Source organism: Passer domesticus, chromosome 8, assembly GCF_036417665.1.
Source record: "Passer domesticus isolate bPasDom1 chromosome 8, bPasDom1.hap1, whole genome shotgun sequence".
NCBI lineage: Eukaryota > Metazoa > Chordata > Aves > Passeriformes > Passeridae > Passer > Passer domesticus.
The window spans coordinates 40,138,238-40,159,493 of record NC_087481.1 but is presented as its reverse complement, the minus strand read 5'-3'; the positions used below and the strand labels follow the sequence as shown (position 1 = coordinate 40,159,493).

The 21,256-nt window shown below is 42.2% G+C and overlaps 1 protein-coding gene and 1 long non-coding RNA gene across 10 annotated transcripts in view; one reads left to right on the top strand and one right to left on the bottom strand.

The window, feature by feature from the left end:
- Window positions 1-18,312, top strand: part of MARCHF8 (membrane associated ring-CH-type finger 8) — a 90,724-nt gene extending 72,412 nt beyond the window's left edge. For 4 of the 9 annotated variants that reach the window (XM_064430674.1, XM_064430668.1, XM_064430669.1 and 1 more), the window contains 5 exons: window positions 1,364-1,443; window positions 1,755-2,600; window positions 4,483-4,663; window positions 7,382-7,529; window positions 10,053-15,085. In XM_064430674.1, coding sequence (XP_064286744.1) covers window positions 1,364-1,443; window positions 1,755-2,600; window positions 4,483-4,663; window positions 7,382-7,529; window positions 10,053-10,357 — 1,560 coding nt within the window. In that variant the 3' untranslated portion in view covers window positions 10,358-15,085. Of the gene's footprint in view, window positions 1-1,363; window positions 1,444-1,754; window positions 2,601-4,482; window positions 4,664-7,381; window positions 7,530-10,052; window positions 15,086-15,285; window positions 15,449-15,722; window positions 15,902-16,093; window positions 16,171-18,291 lie in introns of those variants that run through there. The other 5 variants (XM_064430675.1, XM_064430673.1, XM_064430676.1 and 2 more) reach the window with 5 other exon arrangements.
- Window positions 4,998-7,456, bottom strand: LOC135306543 (uncharacterized). The gene is made up of 3 exons (XR_010367341.1): window positions 7,217-7,456; window positions 6,599-6,756; window positions 4,998-5,966 (listed from the first exon to the last, which is right to left on the bottom strand). It is a non-coding gene; the product is annotated as an uncharacterized LOC135306543 (long non-coding RNA).
- Window positions 18,313-21,256: the final 2,944 nt, after the last annotated feature.

Below are 21,256 nucleotides of genomic sequence, written 5' to 3'. Positions count from 1 at the left end.
GTGGCAGCCTTGTTTAAATACACAATAGGGTCTTTAATAAATTAAGTATAGAATTGACAAGTTCCAAGACAGATACAGTGTGTGTTGCAGCATGATCAAAGCAGTGATAACTGCTGGTGTCTGAAGCTGAAGCACAGGGCTGGGCACAGCATGCTTCATGCTTTTGTCACCTGAGGTCTCCCCGGTCTGGCTGTCTGCAGTTGCCTGACCCAGGTCTCTGCTGGCAGTGCTGGTTTCTGTGCAGCCCAGTGTGGAGATGACATTTCTGTTGTTCTGCTGACTGCATTGCTCTTTCTTGGGTTTCAGGCTTTGCTGTGCAGATCAAAAGAGCTGTAAAGCTTTGTTTGAATTTCGAAGTGCAAACAGTGTTTTGCAGCAGTGGGTGAGCAGTGCAGCCTGTCAAGCAGATGTGGAACATGGGAGACCCAGGTTTAAAGATTCTCTGTTACGAGGTTATTAATGGCAGTCTCCTCCCCACAAAAATCTCCAGGAAGAGCTGAGAAGTTTGTCAAAGTGATGTGCAGGGTTCAGCAGCAGAAAAGGTCTTTAATAACAGCCAGTGGAGTGACAGCTGAGACAATGCTCATTCTTAGCACACTGAGTTCAGATTTGTCTATTAAGTGTTAAATATGCCAAGAGCTTAACTTTATGTTTTTGAGTTAGTTCAGCTAATTCTTAATTCTTCAGTGATTCTGTTTCTCACTGTGCTCTTGTTGCAACTTACAAATATGACTACTGCCACACCTTTTCTCCAGTATGGATCTTCCAGGATGGAAGATTCTGTTCAAGTAGGAGCAGGACGAAAGGCCTCAAAAAGTACACTAAGTACTTCAGGGAATGGTCTGGGTTGGCAGATGGTGCTCATGTGCTAGTAAGGAATATAAGTCCTCAGGTTGTGTTTGAGTTACTGAGTTACTGCTGGTTCTGTTTTGTGAAGAAAACCCCAAGCCTCTAATCTCTTGCCATCATTGTTGGAGGAAGGATTAGCTATTACATGGTAGCTAAATTACAACTAGTTTATACACACGCTTCCATCTAATTATTCTAATTACTGTAGCATTGCTCATTTCCTGAGCTATTGTTCTGTGCAATGTTTGACAGCTGGCAGGTTCCACTCCAGAGATGTCTGCAGTTGACCTTGGGGTAAAACATTTCTGTTCTGATAACTACTTCTCCAGGGATGAAACTCCGTGACCTTTCTTGCATTTAACAGTAAAGTCACTTTCTTACAACTAGCCCTTGAGTATCTGCTGTAGAGTGATATCTGACTCCATATGCTGTGTTTCACCCTGAAGGTGATTGCTCTGCATACTGACTCCTGACTTGAGGGTGTTTTTGTTTGTTTGTTTTAATTTCACTGCAGGCTGGAAGTCCAACCTCTGTCTCTGCCCCTCATAGCTTCTCTCGGACTTCTGTTACGCCATCCAACCAGGACATCTGCAGGTAAAGTGTGCCATTTGCGTGGCTGCAGTGAGGCTCAGACAAGGTTCAAATTAAGGAAAAGCAAAATTGAAAAAGCATGTTTATGGGGAAGTAAGCAATGTGGGGTTCCCACTTGAAGCATCCCATTTGTTTGACTCGACTGCTGTCTAACACTGCTTTGTTAAATCCTACTGACTGTTTGGCCCTGCTATGTTTGCCATTCCCACACTAGCTGTAATTCTCATTTCTTCACTTTTAATTATACATGTTCTCTTTTTTAATTGGGTTTTTTTTTTACTTTCTGTGCTTTTATTCCACTATTCTGCATGCAGTTCCAGTGCAGTGTTTTCTGAGTGTTGTCATCACAGTCCAGTGCAGTCTGCTGTTGTCTTGAAAAATCCGCACTGCCCGAGCCCTCTGACACAAGGGGTCACTGTGACAGTAATCTGTCAGGACACGTTACATGCAGCAAAGAGAAACTCCCGTGGGCAGGATCGGGGCCAGGCACTCAGGTCTGCAAAGAATGTAAAGCCCAGCCGCACCCTGAAATTCTCCAAGTCCCTCAATGACGTGGACCAGAAGGCGCAGAGCACCAGCGAGTGCTTTGATTATGTGGAGCGAACACGCTCAGAAGGCAAACTGACCCTGAATCAAGAGCAGTGTTTAAGGATTAACAAATTTCATCTTAAAGAGAGGAAACCGCTGAATCTCAGGCCTCTTTCTTTTAGCAATTCTAAGCACTCCTATATCCCTTCCCTTTCCAACTACTCAAGTGCATCGGGAGGAGCAGAGAACCACAGCGCTGTACATATCCCCCTGCTGGAGGACAAGGTGGACCATGACTCCTCAAGGAGCAAAAAACTGTTGCGTTACCTTTTTTCCTTCTCCCACACCTCCAGCATCAGCAGCCTGCATAAATTTCACGAACTGGAGAGCTATTCCAGTCACTTCCAAGCTGACAAATCCTCCAGCATGCTGGTGGAAAGCACAGACTTCTGCTCTGATGATATGGGAGATGATGACGTCTTTGAGGACAGCACCTCAGTGAAACTCAAACCAAAAGAGCAGCGGGCACCACTCTGTTCAGTTGAGAAGGACAGTGACCTTGACTGCCCTTCCCCCCTCTCAGAAAAGTTACCCCCTCTGTCCCCTGTGTCCACATCGGGGGATACCTGCAGGTTGGTTTACCAGAGAACCACCTACCTTTTTAACCCTCCCATGTGCAGTGGTGACTGTTCTGCTTTTCCCTGCCTTTGTGCTGTTTCTGTCTCTTCTTTTACCTTGCTAATGCAGTATGTATGTTTTGGAGCATGCAGCCTTCTCTCTGCCATCCTACACCCCTGTGATGCACTTAACAAGGCTACTAAGCAAAATAACTTCCTTTGGAGTCAAATAAATTCTCCTAAAATTTATTTCAGGTTTGGGGTTCTGAGATATTTTATCAGTGCCCAAACTGAGAATACTATGAGAGACACAGCTACGCATCATAAAGGTCAAGCTGAACATGTCTTAGTTTTTAATAAGCGAAGTGTGTTGTCCTGACAGCACTGCTAGTTTGGTCAGAGTGGGGGGGATCAGGAGGAAAACAGACTGCTTGAAAATTGCTTGTGAGATCAGATCAATATAGCTTTAGATTTTTTTTTCCCCTCTCAGTTTGTATGCCACCACACTTTTTTATTTGTTACAGGCTTCCTGGTTGTCTTGGTTAAAGGATATCTGAGCGCTGGCTGTTAGTGGTAGGCCTGTGTGATGTCCATAGTGTGAGGTTCAAAAATTATGGTTGTCCTTATTCCAGCTACAGAGAATTAATCACGTTCCCAGGTGTCAGGAACAAGAAGATCTGGACTGTCTTCACGGTGACTTGTCTGCTGGTCTGCCCTGTCCCACATCAGAAATGTGCTTGAGGAGCAAGAGTCATCAAGTTCAGGAGCAAATGTTTAATCCTTCTACCTAGCATTTTATTATCCTAGTCTTTCTCCTCCCTGACAGCACTTCCTAAAGCTGCCTTTGTTATTACTTCCCAATATTATTTTATTTCCCCCCTCATTACTACCATATCTAGTTCTGTATTGGCTTACCATGAAGATGCTGTTGTAATCCACCCACGCCTTCATTTCCACTTGCCAGCTATCAGCAAGGTCACAAGAGGCAAGATGCTACACATCATACGAGATTTCAGTAATAGACAGGGATGGCAGCAGGCCAGAATGTACTTCACATTTGCTTGGTAACTTGTATTCATTCCCTGAGCTCCTCACCATCCCCCTTTCAATTCATGACCTCTTCCACATGGTTAGAAGAACTTCACAGGGGCTGTGTATAAATTGAATCTGGAAATCAAATGTCAGCAGCTGGTAGTAACTCTTTATCAGATGTCTTTGCTGTTTGCACAGTTAGGCTGTGAGAAAAATAGGGAATTTTGCAGAGCTGATGCTTCCTTAGCAACACTTGCTAAGTCAGATTTGGAGAAGCAAAACCATTTATAGTGTTTTGGGGTTCTGATTCAGTGCTGTAGTTTTGCATTGTGAATCTGTCTCTTAGGAATTTGCATTGGAATTAATCACTTGTGTAAAATCCAGGCTGTCTAAATTCAGGATCCTGGGGTGGACTGTTTCACCACTGGTATTGGAATTTTGTTTTATCTTCTATTTCAGACCATAGTACATGAGTAGCTGTACCTCTCTGTGCATATTTTGTCTTGGGAAGTGCTGTCTGATCTGTTTAAATGCTATTTGCAGTTAAGTGCTATTGGTCTGGGTGAAACGTTGTCATTTCTTGATCCATTTTTTCTTTCAGGTACTGCATTTCTGTCAGGCTCTATATGTGTGCATCATCTGTGAGAAAGTTATCTGTGTCTGTGCTTAATTATTTTGTGCCTGTGTATGTGCTTGTGCAGCAATTGAGTTGTTTAGTTTTAGCTCCTTTGTGGAACACATTCCTTTGATTTATATGTCTCGGGATCCTCAGTGAACATCCATGTGTGATCACAGATATTACATGGCTCTTCCACATCCTTTCTGCTTCCGCTTCCCCTAATGAGCAGCTTTGCTTCTGATTCAGGATATGTCACTGTGAAGGAGATGATGAGAGCCCTTTGATTACCCCTTGTCACTGCACGGGAAGTCTTCACTTTGTGCACCAGGCCTGCCTGCAGCAATGGATCAAGAGCTCGGATACGCGATGCTGTGAGCTGTGCAAGTATGAGTTCATCATGGAGACAAAACTGAAGCCTTTGAGAAAGGTAGGCACAGGACCTGCTTCCCCCAGAGCATGCTTTGTTAAACAGAGATCCACTCTGGAACAGGCTGTGCCCATGAGCCTGGAGCACCCACCATGTATTTATTAATGGTTTTGTGCCTCCTTAGTAAGTCTGGACAGTCTTGTATAGATACAAAAGAATTTGAATTAATACCCTGGCAAATTCAACATCACAGGAATCCAGCTCTGATAAGAGCTGTTACAGCCCAGCAGCTTTCTGTGTGTGTGTGTGAATATATATATATATATATCCATGCAACAATCTGATTTTTTTCTTTAGATTTTACAGCACAAAACTCTACAGTTACTAGTATTTTTTTTAATGGGGAGCTTTGTATTACTGTTAGCTGCTTTAGTTTGTGGCTCTAAGATCCACATGGCTTTTAAGTTCTCTTCAAAATATGAGGATTTTACATTAAATTTACTTTAAATCACACTTCTTGGATGTAATTTAGTTAAAATTTGTAGCTTTCCTTTTCTCTTTAAAGGATCAGACTTAGTGAAAATAATACGTTGTAAGTAGAAGATGGTTCCCTGTTAAATGTGGTTTAATTTTTACCTTTTCTTAGGCTGGAAATGACTAGAACCTGTATTTTTGTTTAATAGATAAGTATCTTTCATAAATCTGGTGACTTAAAGTATAGGTGCTTCTATCCTCATTTTGTTCTCCCACATCCGAGCTTTCAATTGTCCTGACATCAGGATTTTGAGATGAAAGTCACTGGTATTCTTAGCACAGACAAATCTTGTCGTATCTACCAAAGTGGAAGAGGTTAATAATGATAACCTCAGTCTGGAACTAGAATAAATGAAAAACATTAAATTCAGTTATGATGAGCCTAAATCATGTAGGATGAGAAGTTTGGAATGTAGCTGTCCAAAAACTGTTATGAGAACTTGTCCAAATCCTAGAAGTGACTTCTGACAGAAAATAGAGCAGATTTCAAAGACTTCTTATTTTTTCAGAGAGATGTACTGTCTGCAAAGTGTAGAGCGTAGCATGTCCAGTGGACAGTCTTTTTCTTATGACTGTGGTGGAGCATTGCCTTCTAAAAGTGCAGATTTTAGCTTTGTACCCCCTTGTCAGAGAGTGTAGTTGTTTCTGAGCTGCAGAATTGGTCGTCATAAGCCTTGTTGTCTGCACAGGCAATACTTTGCACATAGGACAGGAAAGAAATTACTCTGGAGAATCCAAAGAAGAGTTGTAGTTGTCAGTTGACTGCTGGCTTTTTTCTGTGCTCACTCTGCCTGAAGTGGGTGGTGAACATTTTCTGAATATTTGTGCCCTGTGGGGGAAAAAGAAAGTTGTGCACCTTCAGAAATGAGTCACTCAACATCATTAGTTATATCTGAACAGGTCATCTGTGGGAAGCAGACAAGTTGCCAGAAGGTAGGGATGGAGCCATAAATAGAAGGATTTTGCCTCTCAAATACATAAAAAGAGTCCTTTTAGAAGTTCAGCTGCAGCAGCAAAATAAGATGCCTCTGTATCTTCAACTCAGCCCTTATGGTAGCCTTTAAGTCAGGAGAAAATAGCCTGGAACTGGTGAGTATGATCAGGATGGGACAAATAATAGGGCTTCTCCTTGTCTTGTAGGGCAGAAATGGAATTAAACTTCCATGGCATCTTAAGGTTGTATTGCAGCATTGGGCTGTTCAAACGCTAATTTACTAAGGGAAGAGAGTGAGAAAAAAATGTGTCATGGCTCAAATGAAGATAAGGGCAGACAAGAGAGAGATTTGAGAAATTTGAGAATTTCAGTGAAAAAAACAGACATTAAATCTAAATTTTCTCCTGGGCTTTTTTTTTTTTTGTTGTTGTTTCTTTTAACAATACTTGAAAAGTCCAGAACTGCTGACTGTTTTAAGTGGGAAATGTCACATGCTGTGTCATCAGAATAATACAGCAGGGACCTACAGATTTGAGTCTCCTCTCTGGGCTAGTGTGCAATTTGCAGAATATTTTCTGTTTTGCTTTTCAGTCATCTCTCTTGAAGCAGTGAGGTGGTGCAAGCTGGTTTTGTAACTGTGGAGCCAGCAGTTCACAGGAGGTATTGTCCAGCAGAGGAGCCCAGGCTGTGGAACAGAAAAGAGAACTGTAAATTAGTTAAAGCACAGGTCCTTCTGGCTCTGTAAAAGCATTTGCAAATAGATTTAACATGGTTGCCTTTTAGCAAAATAATTTGATTGATTTGTACTTTCTATCAAAAGGCAACACCTTTTTATAGAAGCAAAAGCAATTTTCTATTTAAAATACAACATGCAAAGGGAATGTTTTGTCCAATGTTTTTTCTAAAATGATTGAAAAATACAGCTTTTTAGTACAAGAAGCCTAGCATGTCATTCCTGGAAGTACTCAATTATTTTGCCATGTTGAGGTTTGGATGCCCACATAACTAGAAATGTGGCTTGGGCTGACAAAGAGTCTGTTGGCAGCACAGAGATGATCACAAAGTCTGTGTATCATGTTTCCACCATTCTCATTTTTGTGGCAGTGGAAGCAATAATTCAACATAATGAATGATTTCAAGCATACACATGCTGTGACCAAAGTAATGATGCCATCTGACTTTTAGAATCCTTGTTAGAAGGAAACTGGTCTCCTGCCTGGTTTTTGTTCTTTTCAATATTCTCTTTTCATACTGTCTAGTAACTACAATAAACTCCTAATCTCTTGCTCTGGTTCCTGGTTTCTTGCCAGTGGGAGAAGCTGCAGATGACAGCCAGCGAGAGGAGGAAGATCATGTGCTCTGTAACATTCCATATCATTGCCATCACCTGCGTTGTGTGGTCTCTCTATGTCCTCATAGACAGGACTGCTGAGGAGATTAAACAGGGACAAACTACTGGTATGTTGCTTGCTTATCTTCCCACTTATTCTCTTGGAATAATTCTTTATCCTGATGGCAGAGAGGATGTGGAACATGAGTGTTAAACTCGTCAGCTTTACCCTGGTGTTGGGTTGGTTTAAAAGCACAGTTCTAAAATTATTTAGTTAAATCAGTAAATTAACCAGTGAATTAATCTGTGGGTACTTTTTAAATCTATTTCAGGTCAATTTAGTTTGCAGTTGTGAAATGCGTGGTTCTGAGAGCTAATCCACTGTAGCCAGACACAAAGTTGCACTGTCTCAGCAAATTTAGGTCTAAATTTGCAGATAAGGACATAAGCATTTGTTTGCTGCTATGACTACCTTTAAAGTGGGCATAACGGGAACTTTTTAGAAAGAGAAGAAGTAAGAGGAACCTAAATTCAAGTCTTTGAGGTAAATCCAACAGGGTTTTCTTTCCATTCAGTCATCTGTGCGGTGGCTTAGTCATCAGTGAGAGCCATGTTAGGCTGGGAAAAGGTTTATGAGTGATTGCACTTGAAGCAGAAGAAATTCAAGTTGAATATTAGGACTCCAATTTGCACATCTGAGATAAGATGCTTACAATCTTATCAAGGGCTGCCACCCCAGTGCACAGGTACCTTAGCTTCTTGAATAGAAGTTTTTCTTCAGTATGTCAGCAGTAAAAGTACCAAGCTGAAATGTGTCTACACAGGTATGCTAGGCTGTGGATTTGCAGCTGTCACAAAACTGTTCCTCAGGCAGCTGAGCTGAAGATGGGGTAGAATGGATGGAAGCTGTTAGAAGGCAAGCCATCCTTGCTTGCAGACCACTGCGTGCCAACTAGACATGCAGATGGAAAATGTTTTGCTGCTGGTGGAATAGTGTCCTTCGGGGAGGTGGTTGGGCATTGATAAACCTGTAAATCCACAGAGCTGTTACAGTCTCTTCAGAGGAGAATCACTTGAAATTAAAAAGTTATCCTCTCGTTTCTCATTTAGGCTATAGCTGCATTGTTCACTACTTCAGTCAGGAAGCTGCTTTCAGTGAAATCTCGTAGTTTCTGTTCCATCCAACCCCATTTTTTTCATGAACAGTGAACATTATTGGCCTTTCAAAAGTGTAAGGTTTCCATATGATAATGAAAAGGATATGTTTTCACAACGTTATCGTCTCCAAGTTATTTTTTCCTGGAAATATACTAGATGAACATAACTAGGAGGAATTATGTGAATATTTGGTACATATTATAGCGCTTTCTTTCCTCCTTTCATTTGGATTCTAAATCCAGGGAGTGCTGTAATGAGCTGGGTGATGCAGGAAGTGTGTGTGGATATATATTCATGTCCACACAGGGGCAAGCATGTGCTGTCACTGCCTACAGACAGCATCAGACAGCTCACCTTTGAGTCAGAGTGTCAGATATGAATCACAGGTGGGATTTCATCAGCAGTAGGGCTGCAATGCCCTTTGTATTTTGGGACTAAAATATTTTAATTCCTCCCTCACTGCCATGCCTTTCCAAAACCGCACCAAGCCTGTGTCTTGGTTAAAACTTTGAAGAGTTGGAAAGATACAATTTTATTCTCTGAAAAACCTGATAATGGTTGATTCAGCATAGTTTCATATCCATCTTGTGATGGCACTTATTTTAAAGAGGCTGGATGAATACAGGACCTATGTAAGCAGAATATGTATAAATAGAATAGTTTTTAATTTAAAAGTCATTGATAGAAATGTAACAAGATCCACTGTCTAAATGTTGAAGCTAGACAAATTTAGGCAAAAAAGTGATGGTGGTAGTTTTTAAGGACAGAGGGTAAGCTTGGAATGCTTCAGCATCTCCAGCACTTGCAGTTTTGTATCAGAGGAGATGCTCTTGTTCAGGTACAAGTTACTGAGTGTGAGGAAGATAAAATTTTCCTTGTCTGCATAACAAATGTGTCAGATTATATGGTAACAATCATTCCTTTATGTCTCCATGTGTTGTGTGATCACAGAGTGGAACAGACTTGTTGGGTCACTGAGTTGAGTCTCTGCTATGAAGAGGAAGCCATGCCATAGAATCCCTTTCATAATTTGATCCAGTCTTTGTTTAAAAACAGGTGTAAAAGGACCTAAGCATATTACTGGTGGTTGCCTTGACTCTGTGACTATGCTGCATCAAGGCTCAGACACAGAAAATCAGTTGTTTTGGTTTTTTTCTCTGGTGGGGAAGAATACGATACGTGAAGCAGAAGTCTGTGTGTTTGACTCAAAGAGGAAAAGCCAGACAGGAAAAATTGCAAAATAATAATAGCTGGCATGACCCAAAGTCTGTGGCAGTTTCCTTAGAGTACATTTTTAAAAGATCCAGTTTAGTCCAGATTAAGAAAGTTTGGCCGTAGTAAATTAAACTACTTACATAAAGTTTGGAAACCCAACAAGACCTCTATATAAAAATAACCTCCTGGAGAGGTGGTAGGATGATTTCCATGGCCTGCTGTTTGACTGGCAGTTTCTGAGATTAATTTAATTCTTCTTTTTATTTTTTTACTTCCAGGTATTCTAGAGTGGCCATTTTGGACTAAGCTGGTAGTTGTGGCTATTGGTTTCACTGGAGGACTTCTATTCATGTATGTACAATGCAAGGTGTACGTACAGCTGTGGAAGAGACTTAAAGCTTATAACCGAGTAATATATGTACAAAACTGTCCGGAAACTAGCAAAAAGAATATTTTTGAAAAACCTGCACTAATGGAGCCAAACTTCGAAAGTAAAGAAATGTTTGGGGTTCACCATTCAGACACAAACTCTTCACATTACACAGAGCCAGAAGACTGTGCTGCGGAAATCCTTCACGTCTGATTGCTAGGTGGAAGGGGTATTTCCCCATGTCCTTGAAGATTTGAATATCATTGTTTACTGCAAACTGCTCTACCTTTTTAACATCAGCAAACAGCTGAGGGCTGGCGGATGAATTTTTTACATTTGTTTTCTTTGTTGGAATTTTTTTAAATCCCTTAGGCATATCTGTCAATGTCATTGTGGTTGCATACCTCTCAACATTTTGTGTCTCATACTGGCTGATCAAAGAGCCACAGGATATTGGGTAGAATGAGCCTTGGGTTTGGTATTAAGGAAGCCGCTAGCGAGCTGTCACCAACTCCGTGGAGTCTGTTACTTTAGAACATGATTCTTAAGTAATTCTGGAGGATGTGTAGTGTGGGGTTGGTTGGTTGGTCTGTTCTTTATGTGTGATGAAGGAGGTTGTCCCAGACAGTGAGAGAAATGAGAGGGAGTCTAATCTACCACTAACACTGCCACTAACATTGTGTCTCAAACAGCAGGTGTAAAATTTTGCTTTACATATTGCAATGAGACTTACAAAGCATATAGCACTTTTAAAAATCTTTATTTTGTGATATGTATGTCAAATGAGAATGAAACTTGAAAGAATGTGTCATTTTTGAAACATTTCTTAATTCTTTACCCCATCTATTCTTCTGAAACATAAACCTCTTGCCTTATAAAAAAAAAAAATTTAAATTTCAGCCTGTGATTTCCCACACACGCCCACATTATCTTACTAAATGTAACACTAAAAAATTCTGTCTCTTTGGGTTTCCCTTGAGGAGCAATTTTCTTCAAAGGATATTGCACTTGTGACTTGTGTATGAGGAGTAGTGGGTGTGTACAATGTTTGTTTTCAGTGGTTTCAGTGTTCTGTTTTGGGGATTGGTTTTGATTTTTTTCCCTGACAGGTCAGACCATCAACACACCTGTGCATATACACCTGATATAGTTTTCATTCCAAACCATTGGCAAAGGGTTTGTTGCTATATTGATAAAAATGTGAGCTGTTACAGAAAAAAGGAAACTTAGTTAATACAGCTGAAACTGGTTTTCTTTCTTCAGTGCTGTGTCGTGTGTGAAATACCCAAGAATTTGATGTTGGAAGAGGAGATGCTGACATACAAGTCTAGGAAGTAAATATCACATTAAGTGGATAAGTTTAAAAATACCTGCTTGATGTGATGCACTGTGTGGTCAGAGAATAGTATATATCTGTGCTTTTGAATTTGGGACTGGCTTTTTAATCAGTCAGCATTCATGCAAAGAGAGGGACAGCTTTAAAATCTGTTTGCAAGGCTTTTAGTTGCCCAAAGCCTGGGGTGTCTGCAGTTGATTTGTTTGTCCAGTCTGTTTCACTGCACCACTGTCCAGCTTTAAGCCCTCATTTAACCAAAGTCTCAGTGTGATTAGAGCAGAAACGAAGCCCTATGAAAAGTCAGCACATGAGGCCTCTGCATTTGAAAGCTGATTTTCCCTACCTGAGCCTGTCTAAATCTCTGTCAATTCAATGATGATAATATGGCTGGTCTTAGTATGAGTTGCCTGGACTTCTCAGGTAAAAGTTTCTGTTTACTTGTTGAGATAGTGAACTAAATTCTTAGCTCTAGTTCAAGTTTCACTTAGTGTTTTTGAAGTACAACTTTGGGTACATTCTTTTCATAGTAAAAGCAGCTGCTTTAAGACTTCTTAATATAACAGTAAGAGATCAGGGATTTTTTCCTTAAAATGTAATATTAATTTATTTCTAAATCAATATTTTAATAGAAGGCAGAGAAGGGACTCTGGTAAGAGAACACTCATCCCAATGGTTTCTAGAAGATGTTAGAGGAAAAGCACATGTGCCTCTGTCACTTCATGCTTGAAGCTGTCTGTGATCTTCATGAACAACATGGTACCTTGTTCTTGAGATGTGTTAAAACATCCAGACCTCTGGGCAGTCCTGGTAAAGCTGCACTGGCATGGATTTGTGTACTGTACTAGCTGTCAGGATGTCCTGTGCTTAAGTGATACAGGCAGAGAAACCCTGCATACCCTGCTAGTATTGGGGCAGTCTTTGTGACCATACACATGCAGAGTTTTTTGCCTGTGCCTGTCATAATTCAAAGTGCAATTACTCAAGACCTTTCCTGAACTCTGCTGTGGATGATCCTCTTCTATTTTGAGAACCCAGATAATACACTGTCTCATTTTGTTTTCTGTATTGTTCTGTGAAAGATTCACTAGATAAACTCAGGTGGGTTAAGTATCAAGTCTTGCACACCTTCATGATGTCCTTCTGAAATGGGCAAGTGCACAGGCTGCCTGTCTGTGAGATGCTCACCTTACAGCTGCGAGATGCACAGGGCCAGCTGCCGAGCGATGCCGTGCGCGCGCTCTTCCCGTCTGCGCCCCGTGGGTGAAGTGAAGATGGACGAGTCCTGGTGTGAAACCTGGCTGTTCCCCAGCTCACCTGAGCAGCTCTGGCACAAGCAGTGTTCTGACATGGCCAATACAGCGAAGATGGACGAGTCCTGGTGTGAAACCTGGCTGTTCCCCAGCTCACCTGAGCAGCTCTGGCACAAGCAGTGTTCTGACATGGCCAATACAGCGAAGATGGACGAGTCCTGGTGTGAAACCTGGCTGTTCCCCAGCTCACCTGAGCAGCTGTGGCATGAGCAATGTTCTGATATGGCCGATACAGCACACCACAACTTGCTGGTTCTGCTTCAGTCACTGTTGTACAGGGTTCTAGGTGAAACATTGCAAAATCTCATTCGGTGTTTTGGAAGCTGCATGTGGAATGTGCCAGGTATTGTGGAGTAGTCAGGGTACTGAAGGTTTTTGCTGTGCCCCTGAGTATCTTAACTTGTAAAGAAAAATCATCTCCAGCAAAATCACTTGGGGAAAAATACTTGTGAATGAAAATGCTTAAGCCAGTGTTGCTGCTAACAATTCCCCATCCCAGTAGTTCTTTTCGGAATGAAAATTAAGGCCTATTATTTAAACTCTTTATACTGCTTAGGAATGCTCATACCAGGAAAGGCTGCAGAAGAGATCCATCTGTCAGGGGGTTTCATTTATGCTGGTGACACTTCTTATGCTGATTCTTGGTTGGTGTTGATGGTGAGCTTCTGGAGATGCAGTTCTCTGCTTCTGCATGGTGCCATCAAATGTTTGAGAAGGCTGAATGGTGCTTTTTTTCTTCTTTCTCCTCAAGAAGATACTGTTGACTTTTTTCAGCTTCAAGCTGTGAGGCACTGATGCCTGCTCAGGTGAGCTCTGTCCTTTCCATTCAGATGTCAGTAAGGGGAACAATCACCCCCTGTTAGATCAGGCTTTCCACTACTTCCTTCTGGCAGCTTTTGAAATTACTGAAATAGAAGCCTGGTCCTTGTACCTTGGCCAAAGTTAGCTTGAGTTACCATGAGGCTTTTCTGAGACCAGAATTTAAGTAGGAGGGAGCATAGGCTTAATGCCATCTGCTACAGTCCCTTCCTTAGGTTGCCAGAGCCTTTTCTGATATGTCCAGTACCCCAGATAACTGACCCCATTCTATTGACAGCACTCCTGTCCAAAAAGGCACCATCTGGGCCAAGAAAATTCCCCTTCTGTGTCACGTTTGATGAATCTGCCAGGTCATGAACAAGTGTGATGTTGGAAATATAGGTGTGTGCTGCAGGAGGTCGATCCTGTGTGAGAGCTGATGAGATACTAAATTCCTGTGGATTCTCAGGACTTTTTTCAACTGTAAGCCTGTGTTTTGGGAGTGAGAGTGGTGTTTCAAATGTGCTCTGAAGAGATGGCCAGACCCTGGGACAGCTCCCTCTGGTTGAGTGTCACTGAGATTAGCTTTGCTTAAGCACTCTGTGAAGGGTTAGAGAAACACTGGGCTTCTGTGCTGTACCTGGGAGTTCCTGGCAAGCAGTTGTAACTCTGTTCAAGCCAAGCCTCTGTGAGTACTGATCAGAGCACAAGGCCCACTTGGTGCTGTAAGGAAAGGGGCTGCTTGGCCTGCCTCTCATGGGAAACCTTGGAAGTGATGCATGGATGCCACCAAGTGCAGGAACTGGTTGCTTCTGCCCCATGTGTGGCAGAATATGTATCTGTTGCAAAGTAGGAGCCAGATCCAAATTTCTCCTAAAGCTGACGTGTGTTAAGATGCAGATTTCTGGTGTGGTCTGCTCTGGAGACTGGCCAGCAATGAAAGTGGGAAGGTCAGCGACTCTGGGTTGGGTCCCTCTTAGATATGGGTAAAAAAGGGTAAATACAAAAGCAAGGATATTGCTGGCTGGATTTCCTTAGTGTTGTATTAGATACACTAAGAAAATTTTTAAGTGGGACCTTTTATTTTGTGATTATTTTTTAGTTTTGAGATATTGCGGTGTCTGTATATTCCAATGAAGTACTGAAAACACTTGTCTTTGTATAGAAGATAACTGTTTAAAAATTGCAGCTAATCTTGTATTTAGGTAAAACATTTGTAGATAGGTAATTGTATAATGTTGAAGAACTTTACACTGGCATGTGTTGTATAACGTTTATACAAGACACTTCATACTTCTGCAGAATTTTTTAGTTATTAAATTTCTAGTAACTTAATGTATAGTTTTGTATCCTTTCATGTATGTTCGTTTTCTCAGTATTACCACTTGCAGAATTATTTTTAGTTTCTTAAACTGTAATTGGTTGTTTGTGTGTGATACACAGGGTTATTGACTGCAGCAATAAAGTGTTTCTATAAAAAAAACAGAAAAACCCAAACCCCTTATAGTATCCATTTTGTTTGAAAAAGCATGGAGAGAAAAATTGAGTAAGATGATGATCAAAACACAGAACTTGATGGCTCTTCTATGTAACAGACCAGTGCAGAGTAGCATCCCATGATAATTTGATGATAAAATAATCCATAATGATAAATGCATTTTAACCATTGGAATAATTGGGCAACTCCTTTGATGCAGGTGCTTTGGCCTCAAGTGCAGGAATCATGGGGAGAAGTTTCTGGCATCTGCCATGCAGGAAGAGGAGAGAGAAGATTCCCATGGGCCTTCTGGAATCAGCACTGCTTGGGGCATCAAATGCTTCATATCTGAAGTCAGCATTTTCACATGCATCTGTGTAGAGGTGCAGAGCAGAAGATGATCATTGCTATGATTTTCCTCTAGGAAGAATATTCATTTTGTGTACAGAAGAGGAAATCTTTAGCAGTTTCACTAGAATACATGTCTAGCACCAGTAGGTCAAGGAAACTGCATGGCTGTGAGAGAACTTTGTTACAAATTCATACACACCAAAGAGCAAAGACCTGGAGAGTTGTGTCTGTAACAGACAAAAGAGGGCTCAAAGAAAAGCTTTTAATTTCTATTTAAGTAGTAATTAGTTTTTCATTTTCTTTTAGGTAAGGAAGGGAAGGAAATCTTAAATCTGCAACCCTGAAGAGGTGTCTTCCATGCAAAACAAAACTCTGTCCTGCATTCCCTTAGTAAAAAAAGTCTGGCTGTGGTAAATTAAGCTACTTATATAAAGTTTAGAAATCCAACAAGACCTCTATACAAAAATACCCTCCTGGAGAGGTGGTAGGATAATTTCCAGGGCCTGCTGTTTGACTGGCAGTCTCTGAGATGAAAAGCTGATAAATGGTTTAAGGAACAGAGCCCACAAAGCCATCTGGCTGCCAGTTAAAAAGTGTTCCTTGTCTTGGGCTCAGGCATCTCGAGTTAATTATAAATTAACTTACTTCCTCTTGTAAACTTTATTTTCATCTGAAAGAGTATTACTGTCACTGTGTGAAGTGTGTCCATCTCTGAGGAACAGAACAGCATTGGCTCAGCAGCATATGGCACAGCTGTGACTCCAGGAACAGGATTTTTCCTCTGGTCCCCAGGAACTGGAGCTGGCTGATGAGTAGTTACTGGCTGGCAGGACCAGTAGGAGCAGGGCAGAAGGAGGCAGGTCGGAAGCAGAAGGGAAGCATTTTGCAAGGTCCATGGGTGCCCTGTGGAAGCCACAAAGGTGTCAGAAGATGTGACTCCAGCTGCTGATTCTGAAAACCAAGTCCTCTCTCAAAAGCATGGCTGCTGCCTGCACTGCTGCTCAGCCCCCTGCACTGCTGCAGGACATCTCCCATCCCACTTCCCACAGCCATTCTGTGGACCAGTCTCCTGTGAGCCACCCCTCCACTCCAGATTTCCCTATCCCCAGTGTGTTATCCACCTCATACTGTGCTTGTCCTTTCAGTCTACTTGTGCAACCCAAATTTCCTTCCTCTTGCCCCCTTCCTCACTTGCCTCTGGGCCAGGCTGGCTGTGAGGCTTGTGCTAGGATGTACCAAATTGCAGACAGTGTGTGGTTGATAGGAATGACCATAGAAACACCCAGAAGCGGCACTGCAAATAAAGGTCTGTGTCCCCTTGTGATCCCAGTTCTTCCAATAAATCCTCTAGGCTCCAGTCTCTGATGTGTAGGATGCTCTCTGACATTTTGGCATTGTGTTGTGTACCACAATACAGCAGAAGAGGATGATTTTTCACTGCCTTGGGATGGATGTATAACATAAAATCAGGCAAGAATATCTCAATATAGACAGAACAGAGGAAATCTCAGTACGTCTTGGCTAGATGGAGAAAGGAGGCAGAGGAGGTTTCAGTGCATTATGCAGGGTAGAATAATTAGAAATGTAATATTGCTTAGGCAGGGTCGAGTGATGGCAAATTTTAGGAATAGTCTTTAAAGTGCATTCTAGGAAAAGGCAAGAATATGTCAGAGGAACTGAGATCTGAAAATAGAGAGTAGACTTTGAGAGTATTAGGGAGATAAATGAAGTTGTCTTAAAGGTTTTAACATCAGAGGAGGGTTTGAAATAACTGAATAAAACACCAGAAGGCTGTACAGAGTGGGGGGGAGATCACTACTCAGGGTGTGCTCATTAAATCCTGAAGCTTCAAGGAATCAGGCTTGCAATTCCTAGCATTTTTAGACTTTGCTGAAACAAACCTCCCAGTCAATTTTGCTGGCACCACCCTGCTGTGCTGGGTTGTTCTGATACTGTCTCAAAGGCCACCTGCAAACAAGGCAGGCCAAGCAGGCTTAGGAGAATGCATCACTGTTAGAACTGTAGGGTCTGGTGCTGGGACAGCAGGTTCCTTTGTCATAGGGAACAGTTATCCTTGTGGCTGGGAGAGTACAGGAAATGTCTTGGGCTGGTGACTTGATCCCAGCTGCGAGAGCACAGCTGTCTTGGATAGTGATACATCATATCTGCTTTACCTCTGAGCATCCCAAAATAACTCACCAAGTACCATTGTCCCCTTCCTACAGATAAACTGAGGTCTCTAGAGCCCAGCTTGCCACTTACTCTGCTCTCATGTTTACTTTCTTGCTTTGAAAGTGCTGTATTAAAAGAGAACTGATTCTAATAGTGGGATTATCTAAACCAGTATTTTCTTATGCCAGGAAGCTGATGGTTTATTTTATCCCACAACTGCTTTCAGGACTATCCTAAATTCATGGTCATATATAAGCGGTTGATGTATACCAGAGAAATCAGATGTAAATTAAATCAAACCATTCCATTCAGCAGCCTTCTTGCAGCCCTGGACCAAATCAAGCTGTGGTAGAAGTTAGAGGTATTATTTCAAAGATTAATTTGAACCTGTCTGATGTAGCACAAACCTCTGTCAGGACTCTACCTTTGCTTCCTGGGCTTTGGAATTTTGCAGCAGTTTTCAGTCTCTCACTGCTGTTCTAATTTTGCAGTTGTCAAATGTGTGCAGCACAAAGTGATACCTGAAGAGCAGCCACTGATGCAGTTGCATTCTTTTTGTTTGCCTTGTCTGTGTTTTACCGTGCCCCATGCCTTTGCTCTCCCCTCCTCTTTAGCACTGTTACCTGCACAGCCTTGAGCAATGGTTTGGGATGGGGAAACCTGAAAGCACATTGCTTTCTTTCTGCCTCCCTCCTCTCCTTAGGTGTAACTGCACAGCTACATCTGCTGAGGAAGGACAGGATCTGCACATCCAGGGTAAGTGATGAGGTCAGGCAGTTCCAGATCCCATGGTCCTCAGGGCTGAGGGAGGTCTCCTAACATCATGTTAACTGGGATGAAGGATCCAAGGAACACCAGTCCATAAAGAGAGTAGGAAGTTCATGGGGATAGAGAGACTGTCAGCCTCTTGTAACCTGGATGGTCCCTTGCAGAAAAGATATCTTTATACCTTTTGTGTTGATACAGCAGCCCTGTTGGGGGGTTGTGAGAGATTCAGCTGGTGCCAGAATTGTCACTGCCTGCATGGCAGAGCAAGGACACTGTGCTGAGCTTTGCAACTCTAGAGTTCCTTTCTGGGCGCTGAGGTGGGACAGAGGCAGTTCTACAAACAAGGAGGGTTTTTCTCCCCATTCTGGTGGATTAATATGCAATTAGCATCCATATGTTTTCAGCTATTAAGCTTATGACCCTTAGATTATTTATGTAGCTTAGAAATTTCTGTAGGCTCTGTCATTTGTTAATTGCTGCATTGTATCATTCCTCCCTACTCCCAGTATTAACGTATAGGGCCATCTGCCTAGTCCAACTGCCTGTAACCTCAGGAGGGCTGTAGCAAACATGATGTCTTCCCAGAACAACCTTGTTTGTCACTGGCACTGCACGAAGGTAAAGAGGGACAGCAGCTGACTTCTGCTGTGAGTTTCCATGTAGTAAATCTGAGGGGTGTTTAGGCGAAGGGGAGCTGTGAGTAAGGAGCAGCAAAGTCTCTGGCAGAGTAGATGTGCCCTTGCAGGCAGCTGTCCTGCCCCACGCTAACACTCAGCCAGACCAGAAATAGCAGCTGCTTGTGTTTTAAGGGTCTGGTTTCCCAGCTGCCTGCGTGTGGCTGCACAGATCCTGCTGCCTTAGTGAGACCCTCTCCAAGAGAGGAGTGAGGTGTTTGTGGACAGGTGGAGCAGGGAGCAATTCCTGCCTCCCCAGAGAAAGGCTTGAGGGGGCTGGTGGTGACAGTACAGTGTGGATCTCCTTATGAGTGAGGTAATGTACTCTCTGGATAAAATAATTAGGTTTGGTTTTTGTGTATCCTGCATTTTGTTTGGCAGGATTTTGACAAAGTGTTTGAAATTATGCCAAAAGTAAAAATGATCAATAACCTTTTGAATGTGGACCTTATGTTAAACGTGAGAAGTGCTAAAACAACAGACTTAAAAAGAGACACAGCTGTGAAGAGGCTGGTGAGACACAAAAAATGCATTCCTACAACTTTCCTGTACAGGGCTGAGCTTATCTAGTATTTTTTAATGAGTTTGTAAGAAGAGTTGTAACACTATAGGGAGAGTCTGGTCAATCTTTGTGCAGAAGAGCCTCAAACCATGTGAAAACAAAACTCATCACTCAGGGGAATGGGATTGTGTTCTATTCTGCATCAGAGCTGAAATGCAAAGAAACATGGAAACCCGCTGATCAAGATTTGAACCCCACTTTGTTCCGTATTTGCAGTGAAAATGAAGGTGTCTAGAAAGAGGCCTTGAGTATGACAAATCTGTTTCTGAAGCACTTGATGTGTTAAAAGGGTTTCAGATATCTTTCAGTGAAGGCTGTGAACCTAAATTTAGAAACTTTAGGACTAACAGATCTTGTGCAAAAATGAAACAGAACTGTGAGTTCTTAGAAATCTTATGTGAAGGACAGGGGAAAGCAAGGAAGATCTTACTGGGTTTATGGTGTGCTTCTATGTGGTGACATTGTCCATGGAAGTGATCAGAATGCAGGAGCAAGGATCCCTTGCTGCTTAAATCTCAGGAGGAGAAGTCAGATCTCCAGGCTGGGATTCTGCAACTGCCTCAGGTGGGTCATGAAACAGTTGGCCGTTTTGCACTTCTGTTTGTTATTTAAACAGTAGCAGCAGACTAGAAATTAATGCTGAGTACTTCTGAATCTTTTCTATGGCTATATATAAAAGCATGTCCTGAATGTGGGAGGGCCTTGAAATCTAACTTGCAATACAGAAAATGCTTGAGTTACTACTTGACCTGAAGAGACATAGGAGACCTTCCTTGACTCTTCTGGGTGAGCACAGCCCAGTGTCTTTGTGCCTCTGCAAAAGAAAAACAGGATCCTTTCAAGGGCAGCACAGGCTGTTCCTGTTGTCCCCATTGGTGTGTAACCACAACATGTAAGTACCTTAAAACATAAGACAGGCTAAAGCCTGTCTTGGGAAGCTGAAGCAGAGAATCCAAAAGCATATTTTGAGATGTGCTCAGCAGTCCGAGGGGCACAAGGCACAAGGCGCTTTGCAACTGGACTTGCCAGAATAGAAACAGGCAGCCAGCAACAACTTCCAACTTTAGTTGGCCTTAATTGCTCACTTCCTCTGTATTTGAAGGTTGCTGCCTCACCTGTGGGCAAAGCACCTCATAATGAAAGTGCTACCAAAGTATGATTTGATTAGTTACCATCATACACTAATTAATCCAGTAGAGAACCTCAGCTGTACCTGTACCACAAGTAAATCACTCCCGAGGTGGTTTTGATTTAGCTTGTTATGCATCTAAAGATGCATATCTTATCTATCACTAAAGATTCACAAGAGCCAGAGACCAGCTAGGCCAAATGCCTGACCACAAAGAAATGAGGTGCTGGGTTTGATCACAGAGCAATGATGAAAGGACACAGATGTGCAAAAGTGCAGCCCAGCCCCTCAGCACAGTATCGTGCAGCTGCTGCTGCAGCAGCACAGAGGAAGATTATCAGTGAGATAGCAGGGTTGGCAGCATGTAATATTTGCTTGATGAAATACTCAGGACCAGAATCAGTGGTCTTGATGTCAGCATGCCAAGTGTGAGGTGTCACTGCTATGGCTTTATTTCTCTGGGCAAATTGGAGTCTGGAGGAAGTACAGACAGCTCTTCTGTTCGTAATGTCAGCATCTTAATGGTAACAGGTGC